This window comes from Xenopus tropicalis, chromosome 3 (genome assembly GCF_000004195.4).
Source record: "Xenopus tropicalis strain Nigerian chromosome 3, UCB_Xtro_10.0, whole genome shotgun sequence".
NCBI classification, from domain to species: Eukaryota; Metazoa; Chordata; class Amphibia; order Anura; family Pipidae; genus Xenopus; species Xenopus tropicalis.
The window spans coordinates 22157252-22178215 of NC_030679.2; the positions used below are offsets into that span (position 1 = coordinate 22157252).

Genomic DNA, 20964 nt, shown 5'->3' on the forward strand with positions numbered 1-20964 from the left:
TAAAGACAGGATGAAAATTGGGAGGAATGGCTCTTTTTGATATACCTAAAAGCATTGAAAGAATGACTGATTTGCCAGTATTTTTCTATATCTATACCCTTGAAATAAGCATTAGGGGGCTCTGACCAAAAAGGATTCGACCAAGAAACCAATTGTAGATCTACACATACCATTCTTTGTGTTTTGAGTTGGGTTATGTGCATTCAGGTATCGCCCATTCTGAATTTTTAATGCAAAATTAAAATAATACAGTTCTCTTCATAACATAAAAAAGTTGTTGTAAAGATAAATTACTATTAAGGACAATGCCACACGGGGAGAGTTCAAAAACACGCCTGAAATCTCCCCCTGTGCTTTTCCTTTACGATGAATAAACAGACAGGCAGTCCATTGTCCACTGTGGCCACTTTCAAGCATAGTGGTTGGCATCTATAAGGTATTTGACTTGATCAGCTATGTGTATGTCTTGGGTCTTTCTTTTTCTGACTGACCTATCTCTCTTGGCTGTTTTCACTTACAGATGGAACCCTGTAAAGGACTGCACAGCTTCTACAAAATCCTAACTAGAACAAAGCAAGTGACTTTAGAGGGAGAAAATAGTTCTAATCTTTGCCGTTGCCTCTCAACTCTTGATCTGGTCGCTCTAGGTGTCGGGAGCACATTGGGTGCTGGAGTGTATGTCTTGGCTGGAGAAGTAGCCAAGGTGGATTCGGGGCCCAGTATCATTCTCTCTTTCTTGATTGCAGCTCTGGCCTCAGTGCTTGCAGGACTGTGCTATGCGGAATTTGGAGCACGTGTGCCGCTCACAGGATCTGCCTATCTCTACAGCTACGTGACAGTGGGGGAACTCTGGGCCTTCATCACAGGATGGAACCTCATTTTATCCTATGTTATAGGCAAGACAACTTGTGCTTTAGTTTGCCTATAAAATAGACCTTGTTGGACCTTTAGTTTGATGTAGATAATGGTACCCTGTATTTTTTTATTAAAGAAATACTGTCATGGCAAAAACATGTATTTTCCAAAAGAATCAGTTAATAGAGCAAATAGATTTTTTTTATATTTAGTTTTGAAATTTCACATGGGGCTAGCCATATTCTTCATTTCCCAGGGTGCCACAACCATGTGACCTGTGCTCTGATAAACTTCAGTCACACTTTACTGCTGAGCTACAAGTTGGAGTGATATCATCCCCCCTTCCCCCCAGCAGCCGATCAGCAGAACAATGGGAAGGGAGCAAGATAGCAGCTCCCAGTAGGTATCAGAGTAGCACTCAAAGAAATCCAAGTCCGGCTTGGGACTCCTTCAGTTACATGGGAGTAAGAGAAACAATAGGTTAGCTGAAAGCAGTTCTAATGTGTAGCGCTGGCTCCTTCTGAAAGCTCAGACTCAGGTACAATGCACTGAGATGGCGCCTAAACACCAATATTACAGCTAACAAAAAAATACATTTGTTGGTTCAAGAATAAAATTGTAAGTGGTAGAGTAAATTATTTCACAGTGTAATTTAGAAATTAAAAAGTATACCATAAAAATAATGACAGAATCCCTTCAAATTTCAAGCCCTACATTTTCATTGATAATCTTATTTTTATTGTTTTGCCACCAATATGGATTCATGCTGCTTAGTCAGGATCAAGTACAAGGTATTGTTTTATTATTAAAAAGAAAATATTTTAAAAATTAGAATTATTTACTAAAAATATACTCCATGAAAATTGGCCTTCCTGTAATTTGGAGCTTTCTGGATAATGGGTTTCTGGATAAGGGATCTCATACCCATAATAAAGGTTTAACCTTAGTACCCTCTGCTGTTAAGCAATAGAACTGAGCAGGGAAGCACTGAGATGATTTATTAAGTGAAACAAGTTTTTGCATCACACCTTGCTGGAGTCAAACAGCTGGTTACACATTTATAATATCAGCAGTGTAAAAAGTGACATTTTTTTTAGATAAAGGTAGTTTCTATAAACTGCAAAAGTACTCTGTACAGTTATATGATATCTGTTCCCTTTTAATGCATTTTAGTATATTTAAGGAACGGTGATCCAAATTACAGAAGGCGCAATGTATCTAAAACACTAAGTCCATAGAAATCTAGATAAAATATCCTATTCTTAAAGATCAATTATATGAAATATTAACCAGGGTAACTGAATGCTTCTATCTCCATTTTTGGCTCTGCATTAAACCCCTTCGCCGTTTCTCTCTTTCAATTTACCTGCCTGTCTCTCATCTCATATCAAGCTATTTACTTTTTCATTGTTCTCATTGGAACAGATATCCTATTAACAAATTATTTCTCTCAACACAGGTACCTCCAGTGTCGCCCGGGCATGGAGTGCCACTTTTGATGACCTGGTGGGCAAGAAGATTGGGAATTTCCTAAGCAATACTATGCACATGGATCTTCCAGGGCTAGCAGAGTATCCTGATATCTTTGCAGTGTGCCTTATAATCCTGCTGGCAGGTACATCCAGTGTATTGCATACATGATAGAAAGAAGAGGAGATATTCTAAACCAAAGCCTCTGAACATATATATTGTCTATTCCTCGCCTTGTAATAATTTACACAGAATGGTAAACCAGACAATTATTTCAGCGAAAAACTAAACAACCTATTCACCACCAGGGCAGAACCAAATTAAATGGGCACTTTGCTTTTAATCAGCTTTCTGTATGATGTAAGCATTAGCATTATGTTACTTTTTGCAAACTATTTAACCTATTTAACTGTTAACAGGATGCTGGGGTTATGCTTATCCTAGAAGTGGTATAAATAATGAATTGTTAGGAAAGAGGCTGAAAATAATACATGATTTTAAGTGATAAGTGACACAAATATAGGCTAATAAATATTGCAAGAAGATGTGCAAAAAAACAAAAACTGAACATTAGGCAGCAGTATATGTTTGCTTTGGCGAGGGCCAGGAAAAAAGGTGGTAAAAAGAGAGGACTTTTTCCAGGCCACATTTAATTTTTAAAGTACAATCCTTCAACAGCCACTCAGCTTAAAGTAAAAAAAACACTGGTGCACAGCCTCCTGCAAATACACACCAACTGCAAGTCCACTATTAGGACCAACTGAGTGTAAGGGGTCCAATGGAGCGCAGAGTGGCCAGTAAAGGGTCTATGTGTAAGTGGTTCAATGGAAACCAGTTTCTACTGCAGAGTGGCCATTAAAGGGATAATATTCAGCAGAAATATTAACATTCACATGTGATAATTCTTGTCTCCCAGGCCTTCTCTCCTTTGGAGTAAAAGAGTCAACTACAGTGAACAAAGTCTTCACAGCTATTAATATACTGGTACTGCTGTTTGTTATAGCCAGCGGCTGTGTTACAGGCAACATCAAATATTGGAAAATGAGCAAGGAAGACCTTTGGGTTTCCAAACAGACTGTGAGGTAAGCACATGGGATGAAATATATTTCATATGAAGTCAGTTGTAGGTTCATAGGTGAGTGGGGATTTTTGTGTTCTTTCAGGTGAAGCAAAATAAATAGTATCAAGTTCATACATCCCAGAATGCATAGCAGGATAACAGTGCCAATTCCATATATAATGACCACATATGGCAGTATACATAAAGGGGCTCATGTACCTCCACAAGGTCAGCTGCGGTCCCCGCACTTTACTGTAGTCAGATGCACGGGCTGCCAGTTGGACAGCACTAGTATATATAAAGTGCTGACTGCATGTATAATTCCCCAGATAAATAGATAGATGGATAGACAGATGATAGATAGACAGATGATAGATAGATAGATAGATAGATAGATAGATAGATAGATAGATAGATAGACAGGCAATGATAGATAGATAGATAGATAGATAGATAGATAGATAGATAGATAGATAGATAGATAGATAGATAGATGATAGATAGACAGACAATGATAGATAGATAGATAGATAGATAGATAGATAGATAGATAGATAGATGATAGATAGATAGATAGATAGATAGATAGATAGATAGATGGACAGATAGATAGATAGATAGATAGATGATAGATAGATAGATGGATAGGAAGATGATAGATAGATAGATAGATAGATAGATAGATAGATAGATAGATAGATAGATAGATGATAGATAGATAGATAGATAGATAGATAGATGATAGATAGATAGATAGATAGATAGATGGATAGGAAGATGATAGATAGATAGATAGATAGATAGATAGATAGATAGAGGGACAGATAGATAGATAGATAGATGATAGATAGATAGATAGATAGATAGATGGATAGGAAGATGGTAGATAGATAGATAGATAGATAGATGGACAGATAGATAGATAGATAGATAGATAGATAGATAGATGGACAGATAGATAGATAGATAGATAGATAGATAGATAGATAGATAGATAGATGTAGTGCCAACTTTATGTAGCAGCCCAAACTGAATTACAGATGCAATAATATTTCTCCACTGAGAATTCTGCCTACCTATTGGCAATTTACTTAATTTAAGATTTGATTAATGTGCAGTTTTTGTTTGCGGATATTACACGCAAGAGATATTGCTGTTTCGGTGCCCGAGAGTTGACTTAAAAATATTTTTTTAAAGCCTCTGCTGACCATAGCGTTAACAAGGTACAAAAAGTTATATATGCACAGAGCAGACGGGACCCTCAGTGGTAGATATTTTAACTAGGGATGTACCGAATCCAGTGTTTTGGGTTCGGCCGAACCCCTGAATCAACCTTAAGGGATTTGCATATGCTAATTAGGATTTGGAAGGGTTAAATGGTGAAAATATTTCCAATTCCATATTAACATGACAAAAATTCCTGTGATTTTTAGGCTGAATCCTGATGAAAAAGGCAGAATCCTGGCCGAATACCAAACCGAATCCTGGATTCAGTGTATCCCTAGTTTTAACCCCAGATTATCATGGGATGAAACTTGCCTCTGTTGGGACTTTAGTGTCCAAAGTAACTTTAAGAACCACATTGGCAGTTATTTAACCAGAAATTCCATTTTTAGTGCTCCAAGCACAAGTGAGGTAAACGCTAGGGGCAAAATGCTCCAAACTGCCCCTAAATAAATATATTCCCTTTCAGTGAAAAACAAAGATAAACCCCTAATAAAAAGGATGTGCCAAAGATGTCTCTATGTATTTAACAATGCACACAAAAGTTTAGAATCACATCAGGCTTTACATGTAGTGATAACTAATTGCCAAAGCACTATTAGCTCTTTTTCTTTTTTTGGTTTGGGATTTGGTCTATTTCCCATAACTTTTTGGCAGATTTGAATTTGAGTCTTTAGGGTTCTTTATTTTATTTAAACAATAAAGTCATGTAATATTAAGGCTCTTTTGTATTGTTCTTGTTTTATTATTTAACTCGGATTTGAATATGCCGATTAGGGTTTGGATTTAGTTCACTATTTGGTCAAATGTTTTGTGGAGGAGGTCATATAACTCTAAATCCAAAAATGATGAATGACCTGCACCCTACTGCTGAGTGCAAAAAAAGATCTTTTAAAAACTTGTATGTACAGAGTGATAGGTGGGTCCAAGTCAGTACAGAATCTGCATATTACAGGTATGGGACCAATTATCTAGAATGCTCGGGACCTGGGTTTTCTGGATAAGGGGCCTTTCCGTAATTGGGATCTCATACCTAAAGTCTGCTAAAAGCATTATTTAAACAGTAATTAAACCCAATAGGATTGTTTTGCCTCCAGTAAGGATTCATTTTATCTTGGGATTAAGTACAGGTACTGTTTTATTATTACAGAGAAAAGGGAATCATTTAACCATTAAATAAACCCAATAGGGCTGTTCTGCCCCCAATAAGGGGTAATTATATCTTAGTTGGGATCAAGTACAGGTACTGTTTTATTATTACAGAGAAAAGGGAATCATTTAACCATTAAATAAACCCAATAGGACAGTTCTGCCCCCAATAAGGGGTAATCATATCTTAGTTGGGATCAAGTACAGGTACTGTTTTATTATTACAGAGAAAAAGGGAATCATTTTTAAAAATGTGAATTATTTGATTAAGATTGAGTCTATGGGAGATGGCCTTTCCGTAATTCGGAGCTTTCTGGATAATGGGTTTCCGGATAAGGGGTCCGATACCTGTATTACAAAATGTTTTACTTGCTTCATCATTGTTTGTGTGTTGTGGTACCATAGGTTGTGTGCATGCACAAATACATAGCAATGGATCCCACACCTGGACTTATTCCGAGCCAACTTACACTGTGCCCACATATCTGCATAATATTTTAGGGTATCTTTCCTGCTATGAATAAGCGGTAGGAATGCAATTGTCCTGTATGAAGTCTCATAGGAATAAAGCTATTAATCTTTTTCCTGCAAATTGCATTGGCTGCATTATAACAAGCCTCTGTATTTCCATTAAGGCTGTTAAGGACGTAACTGATCTTGTTATCCCTTATCCCAACAGTAACCACTCGATAGGTAATGAAACTGGACTCGACTTTGGAGCTGGGGGCTTCATGCCGTTTGGCTTTAGCGGAACACTGGCAGGGGCTGCCACTTGCTTTTATGCCTTTGTTGGTTTTGACTGCATTGCCACAACAGGTAAGTGGAAAGAAACAAATGCAGAAAAGAAAAATGAAATGAATACAAGTATCAGACCCCTTATCCGGAAACCCATTATCCAGAAAGTTCCGATTTATGGAAAGGTTAACTCCCATAGACTCCATTTTAATGAAATAATTCACATTTTTAAAAATGATTTCCTTTTTCTCTTTAATAATAAAACAGTACCTTGTACTTTGAGCCAAAACAATCCTATTGGGTTTAATTACTGTTTTGTTCCTAAAGTGCTTTAACATTAGCTTTAAAGAGCAGTAGGAGCATTTAATGGGAACCACAGTATTTGTGGCCAAATGTTTAGTTCAAAACAGGGATGAAAGAATATACTATTCAGAAAGACTGGAGCAGCTCTAACTTAGTCTGCCATCTGCTGGTTACTCAAGCTGTAAACTCTTTTATACCAACACCTAATTCACATCCATTCGTCTGAGAAAACAGGTATGAATGCTTGTATTTAAATACACATTACTTGAAAGGGGACCTGTCACCCACACAAAACTGTATAATGAAATCCCTTTGCAATATAAACATAAAACCCAAATTATTTTTTTTTATTAAAACATATATACCTGTTATAAATGTATCTAGCTGTCAATCATACATTACCTGCCCCTTCTCTGTGCCTCAGGTTTAAAGGAGGAGCAGTCAATTACTTTTACTTTTCAATCAGTACTTCCTAGATGTCAGAATTAGTTCTTAGGGTGACAGGTCCTATTTAAAGGGGATACAAATCATCTTACACCAGTCCACCAAAGTAATTCTCCTATGAAACTTCTACCTGCCAGAGTTGTGTCCCCCATCATGATCTTATTTAACATAGGAAGGTTATTTAGTATTTGCTTGCTGATATAACCTGGATGTACCTGGATGTACACTGATCAGGTAGCATTTTTACCGGAGCTAGGAACAAGATTTATTACAAACTGTTGCTTTAAGACTAGCTCTCAGAATGCTTGAGAATAGAATTGTTTAGTATGATGGGAGCTGTAGTCCAGGAAAAATTTTTAGAGACCCTTACAAGCCTTGGGGAAGATGGTTCATTAGACTTGATTAGATTTCTGTATGATTTATACAGCAGATTAGGCTGCAGTTTTATCTATACTATGCAAAATTAAAATTACAGGAGAGGAGGTAAAGAATCCACAGAAATCCATTCCGCTGGGCATAGTGCTATCATTGTCTATTTGCTTCTTTACCTATTTTGGGGTTTCTGCTTCCCTTACCCTTATGATGCCGTATCACCTCCTCGACTCTCAGAGCCCATTACCTGCTGCTTTTGAATATGTTGGCTGGAGTGTGGCTAAGTATATTGTAGCTGTTGGATCACTCTGTGCTTTAACTACAAGGTAAGGTTTTCTGCCATGTAATTTAACTGCATTGTTTCTTAAATATAGAATTAAAAAGTATAGATCTTGAGAATGTGTTACACTACATATTACAGTTTACAGTAAATTAAGGGCACTTAATGCAGGACACAACCTGCTTATTTAAAGAAATATTTAGGTGCCAAGTACACAGTCATCCAGGCCTAGACTGGCAATCTGTGGATTCTGGCAAATGCCATAGGGCTGTTGTAGGATGCCATAGACAGTCACTATTTATTGGGCTGGGGGGTGGCTGTTTGGGCCTCTGGGTACTTGAAATGCCAGGGACTATTTTGTATCCCAGTCCAGACCTGCAACTATCATCCCCAAATGAGAGCTGGAGTCACTATACACTATAACTTATGAACTACTGAAAAAGGAATACTTTTTACTCATATAGTGAAGCCATACAGTCAGTAGTAATAACATCATGGATTACAAATACAATACAGTAATAAGTATATGACACCAAGCTGTAATAGAATAATTTGCTACCAGAGAGTGGTTGCATTTGGGTAAATTAGCATCACCCCAACATTTTGGCACAAGCCTTTATTAGGAGGACTATACAGTATATACCTTTATGCAGCTTGGAAAATCAATTTTTTCAAGCATGAACAAAGTGATGTCTTACTTCTGGTGGGCTGGAGGTTAGAGCTGCTTCTGCTTGCCCGTGGGGACCAAGAAAATGTTATTGCGGGGGCGGGGGCCTGGTTCCCAAATGTCACACTGCTGTTTAGATACAGGAAAAGAGCGAGACTGGGCCAGAACATAATAGACTTTATGGGGAGTGATATACATACAATAAAACTTAACTTTCTAGTAGAATAAACAAACTGGAGGAGGAGTCTGGGGTACCAGGATTTTGTGGGTTCACTTGGTGCAGTAGCCACATGTAGCCATGTTCCCCACCTTACTTAACACACACATACATAAATAAAGACCAGGCTAAGGAACAGATTATGTAACAAACATCAGGCAGATAGTGTTAAAAGGACAGATGCAGATAGTCAGCACTTTCTGAGGTTCATTAGGCTACTGCTACATGGTGCAACTTCTCACCCCTCCATTTCTATCTGCTCTGCGGTGACTCAGGACACACCACGAAACACGCTAGTTGGCATTTCGCACCTATATTTGCTCTGTGTGTCTGCACCCATGCCAACACAGTACTTCTGGGTGAATAATGCAGACAACCCACAGAGCAGATTGAGCAGAAACGCAGTTTTTCGGCCTGTGCTTATGCGCAAGCTGAAAACCTGCCATGTGGCAGTAGCCTTAAAGGGAAATCTCCAGGGCAGGGGGGTGGGGGCAATTTCCCTCCCCTTTTCCCACCCTCTGGATGCTTATAGACATGTCTATAAACAATCTCATTTTATCCAAGCAGATTCCATTAAATATAAGAGCATTAACCTGTTTATGGATTAAGGCTGGTTTTGTTTACCTGTGTGACTAAGGAAACGTCTCCCGTTGTTATAATAGATTAAATACTAAATACAATCAGAAGTCAGTTCTTGCCTGCTCTGATTCTATAAGCTATAGTTATTGATGGCTATCTTAAAACACAATAGTATCATCAGTGGTGTAACTTCACAGCGCAAAACTCCCGCAAAAAAAAATTCACAGCGCCCGGAGCACACAGCAACTCCTTCCCAGCCTCCTGGCTCACTACATTTACTTTGCTGTGGGTGCACAAATTTGCAGGTAGGAGCATGGCTGGGCTGGGGGATTGTTATAGCAGACCTTCCATTATAGATACACCTCTGGTTATCATCTAGAAATGGAAACTAACAACAGTGATCAATGTCATCAGTATAATATTGCTATTATATAGATATAAGGAATTAGAACCAACCCCAGATGTCTCTTTTTAAATATTTCTATTACATTTTTGCAAACTTCTAGCACTGGTAAGTTTTATGTTAACTCTGCCTTTTCCATTGGTTTCAAGCTCAAAATGCATTCTTGATTTTTGATGATTAAGTCCCTTTCAAATTGATTCGGTCCTATTACTCTAATCTTTTAACTACTTGGTTGCATTCATAGTCTCCTTGGATCCATGTTCCCTATGCCTCGGATACTTTTTGCCATGGCCAGAGATGGATTGTTATTTCAGCCACTATCCAGACTCAGTAGCCGACAGAGCCCAGTGATAGCAACCATTGTATCAGGAGTTGTAGCAGGTAATTATTTGTTGATTAGTTTCCCTTCTCCTGCTGGCTTGCAGTCAGCCAGAAATCAGAGCTAAAACCAGAGAGGTTTAACACGTATGTGTGGGCTGCAAGTTATTGTTAATCAGTGGCCAGTCCTTACTGTCCTGTCTTTATATGGAGCATGGATTTAGAAAGATAAACATGTTATATATGTGCTGGTGTAATGTCTAAGCTACTGCATGTGTTCTCCTATGCATCTTCAGATCACCACAAATGGGAACTTTGGACCAAACTTCTGGCAACTGTAAGGCTAGCTAATATGACCCAATTTTCTGGAATTTGTTTGGGATTGAATGAATTCTAGATGATAATGTTGTTAAATCCATTAGCTCACTGACCTCTTCCTTAAAAGATTCATTTCTAGGCAGGTCCATTTTAATAAATAGGCAAAGGGGCATTTGCGCAGGGCCCACCAGGATATGGGGCCCACTAGCACACCTTTCAGTTGGGATAACTTTTGGCAGATCCCTAATTTTAATCAACGGGAAAAGCTCTACAATATGGCTCTTTTCATTTCTTTGCCTTTTTTCTTGTGGTATCACATTTTGTAATTTTTCTGCTCCAAAGTCCAGGGCTGCACACTTGGGACTTCAGTAACGACAGGCTATTTCTTCACTGCCTGCCTTACTTTATTGAACTTCACTTACTTAAGGATTATTCTATCATAAATTCCTTGGGTCAGTGGGGGCCCACCAATAACATTTTGACCAAGGCCCACTGGTACCTTAAAGCAGGCTACAAAATATCCCCCCCCCCCCCCCAGAGATTGGGCTCATTCTACCCTCAATGTGTCACCAAATTCTCACCAAATATCTTAACTAATGTGTATTCTTGTCCATAGCTCTTATGGCGTTTCTCTTTGACCTGAAGGCGCTCGTTGATATGATGTCTATTGGAACCCTGCTTGCCTACACTTTGGTGTCTACTTGTGTTCTATTACTGAGGTAAGAGCATTGTTCAGTAAGCAGAATTTATGGGTGGCATCACATCAAAAAGTATGTTGATACCTTACAATCATTGGAGAATCCATGAGCATCCTTAGTTGCATTCTGGCTTCTTCTCCCCACCAGTTGGCAATTGTGTCATAGTTATCTTCCTAAAGTGTAATGCCCAGGGAGGTACAACAGACAAGTACTTACCATATAGTTTAGGTTAAGCATGATATACAAGGATATTATGTCCTGTGTATGTTTACTTTACTCTGCACTGAACATCAATTCAAAAGTTGCTCATTGTGGTTGTCATCAAAGACATCACTACAATCTGATCCAGGAAACCAAAAAAAGTGTAATAAGTAGGTGGCCAATGGCCTACGAAATTTTTATAAAGAACTGGATGACATGGTACACAGTTATCTCCTTTCCTCGGGAAGGTTAGGTTAGAATACAAAAATGCTGGTGTATCATATCACACTCACTGTCCATCAAATCCAACCTTGTATGTGTTTATTAAACCGGCCTAACTGCAGTTTTCACAATGTTCCTCTAGGTACCAACCACAAACAGATTTTGGGAAAAGCCCAGATGGAAATCTTCCGGAGCAGAATATCAGCTCATTATCTCACCCGCCAGAAACTCCATCTGTGCACTCTTCAGCTCTTGTGACTCACTGTGTGCTTGCCATAAGTTCGTCTGTTTTACTCTTCATCAGGGTGACATGACTTTTGGTTATTTTACATTATTCTCTGATGTTTTTTATCAATACCCTATTTATAAGATTGGTTTATCCATTAGGCAAAGAAGGCATAACCATTTATTTTCTGTTCAGAAGGCATTATGTGTGTGATCATGCAGCTTATGGTGTGAAAATAACAATTATTTTTATGTTTGCATTTATACAAATGTGTAGGAAATGAGACATCTCCTGGCTGATCTTAATTACCAATTGGACAGTCAAAGGAAGTAGAAATCCTGGTTTAGTGGGTCATTTTGTCATTGTGACTCCCTCCCCAGCCACATCCATGATATACAAACAATGTCAGTTCTCCCAATGTGAAACTATGAACAAAATATATAATAAGTAACAAAGAAGTTTTGATGATGATATTGAGATTTAAGAATCCTAATACAGTTAATAATTTGGCTTGAAATATCTTAGTATCAGTTCAACTATGGGCCATTGTAAATTTCAAGTAGATTCCTGACACCAATGTTCTGCTTGCAGCTTTGCTGGTTTGTGTAGCAAGTGTGGTGTCTACAGCGGGATCACAGTGTCTGCTCTCAGGAAAAGCTTGGTGCCTTTCACTGCTTGTACTAAGCCTCCTTGGAATAATAACAGCATTAGTGATCATTTGGAGGCAGCCGCAGAACCAGAGTAAAGCCACTTTCATGGTAAGTCTGATTTCTGATTTGTAAGTCTAACTATTCCACCAAAGCTGTTTAGTAGGATTCATTCTCTAGAACTGCTACAAGAGCTCTTATATTGTCTGTTCTGTTTCTCAGGTTCCCTTTGTGCCAGTTCTTCCTGTGGTTAGTATTCTGGTTAATATATACCTGATGGTGCAGCTGAGTACAGATACCTGGTACCGTTATGCAGTGTGGATGGCAGTTGGTGAGTGAAGGGATCTATGCAATTCCATTGTTTAGATATTCTAGCAGATTACAGAGAATATATAGCTAGTACACAGGCCACTTGCTTTCCCCTTAAGAAAGTTATCCTTTCAAAACCTTATTGCACTCTTGAGTTGTCCAAAGAAGGTGACCTTAACTTACATGTACAGGATCATCAATTGATGCAAAACAGAACTTACAGGACAGATGTTTTAGGCCTTATCACATTTAGCTGGACAAATTCTGTAGTAGACCAAATGAGCATCTTTATTGCAGTGCTGTGATCAATTAATATAGCCTCTCACTTCCATAGGAGTCTGTCAGGAACACGCCACTCTCAGACGCGCCTGACACCGGGACGGGGAACTAAGGGGTTACACTAAGTCGCCTTTCACACAGGTTGGGCTAACATCAAGCACCCCCAAACACACCACCGCCCCAAATAACTATTCGCTGCCACCATCTATCATTAACAGGCGATAGAAACCTAATACACAAATCTATCACACAAGCTTTCTTACTGTAGTTAGGGTTATCTTTAAACTAATTCCACAAGCACACGAGCAGCCACAGGGTTAATATTACAGTCAATCCCACTCTCCTGCTAGCAATCAACTGGTTAATTAGCCTTTACACAGAACTTGCCCTCTACTCAATACACATACAACTAAGCAGTTACTACATTTAGGCCCGAGCATTTATACAAGGTGCATGGGGATCTTTATAGAGCCAAAGGACAGACCTTATTAAATTTTATATTACAAAGGTAAACAGTGCATTTGAAAAGGTTTTTACAAAAAGAGACATATACATACAAAACAGTAAATAAAATAAAAGGGAATAAAAACACAGGGAAAACCCTATGTACATTACCGAGTTATCTTTTGTGTCCTCTTGAGGCAAGAGTATGGAAATCCTGAGCCCACCCCCCAACATAAGTTGAGACCTCCAGAATGAGCTAAAGAATACCTGGGCCTGTGTGCTTTTATATTCCACTGGGCCCCTCCCTCATTACTGTATGCATGAGGAGGGAGTGCCCAGGAGCTTGTCACATGACCCCCCCCCCCCCTGTAGAGAGCTGCACTTCTCATGCCAGTTTCTTGTCATATAATATTGGTACTTAGTACCCAACATTATTATGGAAGTAGGGGCTTGTTTTGACCCATATGTGGGTGATCAAAATGCTACCAAACATGAGAGGTGTCTCATGTCCCAGTCCCCCGAAACTATCCCTCCTAACTGGTGGATATAGGCAGTCCCTGTTTGGTATCATTGGGAAGCATGGGGCCTCCTCATAAACAATATGTGATTTATGGGGATGTGAACCTTAAAGCAAAGGAGATATGGATCCCTATCCATAATCCATATTTTCTGTATGCTGTTCCCCCCTGCTGGTCTTCTAGGTCCACACTTGTCAAACTGCCAATGGCCCCAATTTCCTGCCCCATATGGCTCTGCATTGTCTGATGAGTTTGATGAAGTTGTCACCTTCCACAGTCCCTTGTTGTGTATTGAATTAATTAAGGGTGTCTGGGGGACACAAAGCCAAATGGTGCCAGGGAAATACTATGCTGATATGACAGTTTTTCCAATTAGTCTGGTTGTAAAACAGCCTCACAGAAGACTAGCCATTGAGCAACAGTGGGAGAACCCTTGTTCCATTCCAGCACTCACTTCCCTTGTGTGCTGTGCAGCAGCCTGGCACCCACACTAACTTGGCTGTGGCTTCACTAACCCAACTACACTCATAGGGACATGGGCCTACTAACCTGGCTCTATATTTTTTCCAAAGGACAACCTACTGCACAAGTAGTTTATGTTTTTACATTCAGATGGAGAATTGTCTCCATTCTCCTGTGATAATCCTGTCATCACTGTCACCTGATTAGTTGCATAACATTGCTGAACCAAAACAGCACAATAACCAAGAATCACAGGGCAGAGTATCTGCTTCAGCTGCTGTTCACCTGGAGGCCTATAGCATGGATATTTTACAGCCCCTGGAAAACCTGAGTTGCCTAGACATCTGTGTATGACAATTTTGCCAAAACCTGTCCAACAAATATACAGTCAGCTAATTGGCTCACTAAATGGGAATGGCTGAACAGTGTGGGATAAACCACACTGTATAAATAACTAATCACATTGGATAATGTCTATGAAGATTCTTATTCATCCAGGTGTATATATACTGTATGATATACAGTATCTTGTAGAATTGAGTCTAAAACAACTGGACTTTTCTGAGTTTTTGCTTGAAAATGTTTAACCACTCATCCGAGTGGCTTCTTCAGTTCAAATGACTGGTAGGGAATTCCCTGGCATTTAAACCCTTGAGGGTAGTACAGTCACAGACATCCAATCATAATGGTTCCATTGAACCTAACTGAATAAGGTCAATGGAACCAACATGACTAGATACCAGTGACTATACTACCCCCATGGGTTTAAATGCTAGGAAATTCCCTACTAGTCATTTGAACTGAAGAAGCCACTCGGATGAGTGGTTACATAGTTACATATAGTTACATAGTTACATAGGGTTGAAAAAAGACCAGTGTCCATCAAGTTCAACCCATCCAAGTAAACCCAGCACACACAACCCACACCTACCAATCTATACACTCACATACATAAACTATAAATACAACCACTAGTACTAACTGTAGATATTAGTATCACAATAGCCTTGGATATTCTGATTGATCAAGAACTCATCCAGGCCCCTCTTAAAGGCATTAACAGAATCTGCCATTACCACATCTCTAGGAAGGGCATTCCACAACCTCACTGCCCTCACCGTGAAAAACCACCTACGCTGCTTCAAATGGAAGCTCCTTTCCTCTAATCTAAAGGGGTGACCTCTGGTGCGTTGATTGTTTTTATGGGAAAAAAGAACATCCCCCAACTGCCTATAATCCCCTTCTCTTTTCCAGAGAAAACAACCCCAACCTCGACAGTCTAACCTCATAGCTTAAATCTTCCATCCCCTTAACCAGTTTAGTTGCACGTCTCTGCACTCTCTCCAGCTCATTAATATCCTTCTTAAGGACTGGAGCCCAAAACTGCACCGCATACTCAAGGTGAGGCCTTACCAGGGACCTATAAAGGGGCAAAATTATGTTCTCATCCCTTGAGTCAATGCCCTTTTTTATACAAGACAGCACTTTATTTGCTTTAGTAGCCACAGAATGACACTGCCTGGCATTAGACAACTTGTTATCAACAAAAACCCCTAGATCCTTCTCCATTAAGGAAACCCCCAACACACTACCATTCAGTAGATAGTTTGCGTTTATATTATTTCTACCAAAGTGCATAACTTTGCACTTATCAACATTGAACCTCATTTTCCAGTTTGCTGCCCAGTTATCTAATTTTGTCAAATCGCTCTGCAAAGCGGCAGCATCCTGCATGGAACTTATAGTTTTGCACAATTTAGTGTCATCAGCAAAAATAGAAACAGTACTGTCTATGCCCACCTCCAGGTCATTAATAAACAAGTTAAAAAGCAAAGGCCCAAGGACTGACCCCTGCGGTACTCCACTAACCACACTGGTCCAATTAGAAAATGTTCCATTTACAACCACTCTTTGTACTCTATCCTTCAGCCAGTTCTCTATCCAATTACAAATATTATGTTCTAGGCCAATATTCCTTAATTTCATCATTAACCTTCTGTGAGGTACTGTATCAAACGCTTTAGCAAAGTCCAAGTAGATGACATCAACTGCCATTCCAGCATCAAGGTTCCTGCTCACCTCCTCATAAAAGGCGACTAAATTAGTCTGGCAAGATCTGTTACGCATAAAACCATGCTGGCACAAACTAATAGTATTGTGAACTGCAATGTATTCAAGTACCCTATCCCTTATTACCCCTTCCAAAAGTTTTCCTACTACTGATGTCAGACTAACAGGCCTATAGTTTTCAGGCTGAGAACGGGATCCCTTTTTAAATAACGGCACCACATTAGCAATCCGCCAGTCTCTTGGCACCATGCCAGACCTCAATGAATCCTGAAAAATTATGTGAAGAGGCTTGGCAATCACAGCGCTCAGCTCATATAATACCCTGGGATGAATCCCATCCGGCCCTGGACCTTTGTTTACCTTTACATGTTCAAGTCTCTTTTGAATTTCCTCCCGAGTGACCCATGCGCCAGTAGCTAAATTACTAGAACTGGGCATATTACAAGGGAAGCCTTCATTATCTGGCTCCTCAGATGTATAGACAGATGAAAAATAAGAGTTCAAAATTTCAGCTTTTTCCCCGTTCTCATCAACCAACGTACCCCCCCGTGATAATAAAGTTCCCACCCCTTCTTGCTTCATTTTTTTACTATTCACATAATTAAAAAATAATTTTGGATTCTTTTTACTCCTAGCAGCAATATCCCTTTCCATCTCTATTTTAGCTTGCTTGATAGCTTTTTTGCATGCTTTATTTGCTTCCTTGTACCTGATGAAAGTCCCTGCTGTCCCAGCTAACTTGAATGCCCTAAAAGCACGTTTTTTCTTACCAACCTCTACAATAACACTTTTATTCAGCCATAAAGGTTTTGCTTTGCGATGCCTCTCCTTGCTTACAAGGGGGATATACTGTTGTGTATACCTACAAAGCAATGTTTTAAAGATGTTCCATTTTCCTTCTGTGTCTAACCCCATGAAAATCCTTTCCCAGTTGACACATTGCAGAGATGCCCTTATACTGGCAAAGTCTGCACATCTAAAATTAAGCGTATTAGTTACTCCCTTATAGCGCTGTCTCTGCAGCATTATCTCAAAGGAGACCATGTTGTGATCACTGTTCCCCAAATGCTCACCCACACAAATGTTAGAGATGAGTTCATTATTATTAGAAATCACCAGGTCCAAAATAGCGTCATTCCTAGTGGGTTCTTGAACCGCCTGAAATAAAAAGTTGTCATTTAGCATATTTACAAACCTACTAGCTTTTTCTGACTTAGCCACCCCATTACTCCAGTCAATGTCCGGATAATTAAAGTCCCCCATAACAACAACTTGACCCAGTTTTGAAGCCTCCTCCATTTGCAACAATAGCTGGGCCTCATCCCCCTCATCTATACGGGGTGGTTTATAGCATACACCAATGATCATTTTCTTTGTGACCTTCAGCCCTACTGAAATTTCTACCCAAAGAGATTCAACGTTTTCATTGGTAATGTCTTTATTACATGGCTTTAAGTCTGACTTTACGTAAAGACAAACCCCTCCACCCTTTTTAATCTCTCTGTCCCTCCTAAAAAGTGTATAACCATTTAAATTCACAGCCCAGTCGCATTTATCATCCCACCAGGTCTCAGTGATACCTATTAAATCATAATTTTCAATACATGCAATAGCTTGCAGCTCCCCTAATTTACCCGACAAGCTACGCGCATTAGCCAGCATGCAGCGGAGATGATTACTTCTCCCTCTGATGTTTACATTAGCTAAGGGAGAATTAGATCTAAGGCAATTATGAGACTGCTTTCCTTGTAACGGAAGCTCCTTATCTGATAAACTATATGCCCCCCTCACTCCTCCCCCACAACCCTTTGCTAGTCCCCCTACCCCGTCTACACTGATTTTCCCATGGAATTCTAGCTCACCCACCCCCCCCATGTCTAGTTTAAACACTCCTCCAACCTCTTAACCATTCTCTCCCCTAGCACAGCAGACCCCCTTCCATTGAGGTGCAATCCGTCAGGGCTGTATAGATTGTACCCCAAGGAAAAGTCAGCCCAGTGCTCTAGGAACCCAAACCCTTCCTTCCTACACCAAGACTTTAGTCACGCATTTAGCTCCCTAAGCTCCCGCTGTCTCCCTAAACTTGCACGCGGCACCGGCAAAATTTCCGAAAAAATGACATTGGAGGACCTTTGCCTAATCTTAGAGCCTAGATCCCTGAACTCACTCTTTAAAGTCCCCCACCTACCGTTCATTTTGTCGTTAGTACCGATATGTACCAAGACAGCCGGGTCTTGCCCAGCCCCTCCCAATAATGTGTCAACCCGATCAACCACATGCCGAACCCTGGCACCAGGAAGACAGCAAACTGTCCGGTTGAAGTGATCCGCTCGACAGATTACCCTGTCCACTTTCCTAATGATCGAATCCCCTATAACCACCATCTGCTTAGGCCTAGCTCTGCTCTCCTCCCCACCACTACTAGTGAAACTGGTCTCCCGGCTGTTAGAGAGATCAGCCTCACCTAGAACCGCCAATCCAGAGTTCACACTCCCATCTTCTTCACACAATCTGGCAAATCTGTTGGGATGCGCAAACCCTGGAGCAGCCTCCCTTTTCCTTTTCCCCACACTAGATTTTCTAACTGTCACCCAGCTTACTGCCCTATCATCCTTTTGCTGCTCCCCTCCCCCCCTACTATCTGACCCCACTAGTTCTTGTTCAGTTAACAAGAGACCCCTCTCAAGATTGTTGATTGAACGCAGTGTTGCGACGTGTTCCTCTAGGACTCTAACGCGAGCCTCTAAAGTGGCAATTCGCTCACATCCACAACAGAGGTATGCACTTTGGAACTGTTGTTCCACAACTGCATACATGTGGCAGACTGTGCACTGTGTCAGACCTTCAATGTTGCTACAACTCATACTCCCAGTTACAAGAACAGTTAAACAAAAAAAAGGTGTAAGGACTTGTAGTAAATACCTTGTTTTACCTTATTTTTAACTCCCTTAGTGTGTAACTCCTGAGTTTATGCCCCCACTTACAGAGCCCCCACTTACAGAGCAATCACTTACAGAGCACCTACCACCAGAGCAAGCTCCACTGGAGTGCCTGTGGTTCTATTTATGCAGTCTGTAAAGGTGAACTAATCAAACCCCACCCTCCTCAAGCTGAGGGTAATTACAAGGGAATGTAACCTGCTGTAAGCCTATGGATCCCACAAACTTTGTAAATTAGCTCCAAAAACAACAATTACTTATGAAAAAAATAAATAAAACCCAACAGTTAAAAAAACACAATGGTTTTGATAAAGTTAGTAAAGAATACTTATCCCTTTTTAGTTGAAATGAAAGCAAGTTGATTCAACCAGCCACCAGCCTGTTAGTGGTGAAACGTTTTCAAGAAAAAAAAAAAAGTCCAGTTGTTTTAGACTTAATTCTACTAGATACTGTACACATTGGATAATGCTCTATTAGATGGTCTCTTTGTTATCAGGTAAAGCCGCTCTGGTGCCATATTCGACCCTGTGCCAATCCATTACATTAGTGTATTCTGTTACAGTAATATCTCTGCTTTACTATAAAAGTGTATAAATACAAGAAAAACACGCCGTTGTAACAAACAATAAGGAGTTCCATGACCATCCAATGGCACAAAGCTCGGCTTATAAAGATGTACTCAATAGAAGGTTGCTCAAGGTTTTCAGAATGCCAAGCTGCTTGATGTTTTCATCTATAAAGTATTTAATGCATTCATAATATTCAAACCCTACCCCAATACAGAACTCTGTTTTATTCATGGGAAGTTTGGACCAGATCTTGTAACCAAAGGATCAGAAAAAGTAGACTGTGCTACTGCTGAGTGCCTCCAAATGATTTATAGAGTGCTTAGCAGGACACTGAACTCAATCTCAATAGCCCTTAAGCTATTTTTAGTAGGGTTACACTATTAAGCTTCTGCCACCCAAAGACTTCAGTTTGTTGACCAGTTGTATGGGGAACACACAAATTATGGGTGACCAATGCAACTTAACAAAAGTACAGTGGCAAAGTTCAGAGAAAAACATTTTAATGCCCGTGTGTCCAGGGCCCTGATTATTGGACCTTTTTATGCACTCAAGTTAGAAATTAACAGTTGCCTAGTTCTCTCCTGAAATATTATTCACAAAACTATTTTTCCTGTAGGATTTGTTATTTATTTTGGCTATGGCATTCGACACAGCATTGAGAGGCTGCAGTTAATGGATAAGTGCACGCAGAAAGTGGCTATAAGCTCAACAGAAACAATGCAAAGCTAATTGCCTTGAGCTACAGCTTGGGGAAGCCAAACCTATGGACTGAGGAGGGAAACTTGCATCTCAACTGATGACCAATATGGACCAATGCCCAATACCACTAGGACACATAAGAATGTGGACATGAAATAGTGCAGCCAGAGCTGTAAATCACCTCCCCTCAGAAGACTTTTGGACTATGACAGCATAATCCAACATTCTCCATTCTTTTGTTCATTGGGAAGCAATATAGTCTTCTTCCACTGATTGCCAAAGTTTAC

The 20964-nt window shown here is 39.9% G+C and overlaps 1 protein-coding gene across 1 annotated transcript; it reads left to right on the plus strand.

Annotated features, from left to right (window-relative positions):
* The first annotated feature begins 520 nt into the window (after nt 1-520).
* Nucleotides 521-20750, plus strand: slc7a2.2 (solute carrier family 7 (cationic amino acid transporter, y+ system), member 2, gene 2). The gene is given in 12 exon segments (XM_018092598.2): nt 521-896; nt 2315-2470; nt 3242-3407; nt 6438-6574; nt 7716-7938; nt 10003-10139; nt 11011-11113; nt 11658-11794; nt 12333-12499; nt 12611-12719; nt 20595-20694; nt 20696-20750. Coding segments are annotated over 12 exon segments (1866 nt in total).
* The last annotated feature ends 214 nt before the right edge of the window (nt 20751-20964 follow it).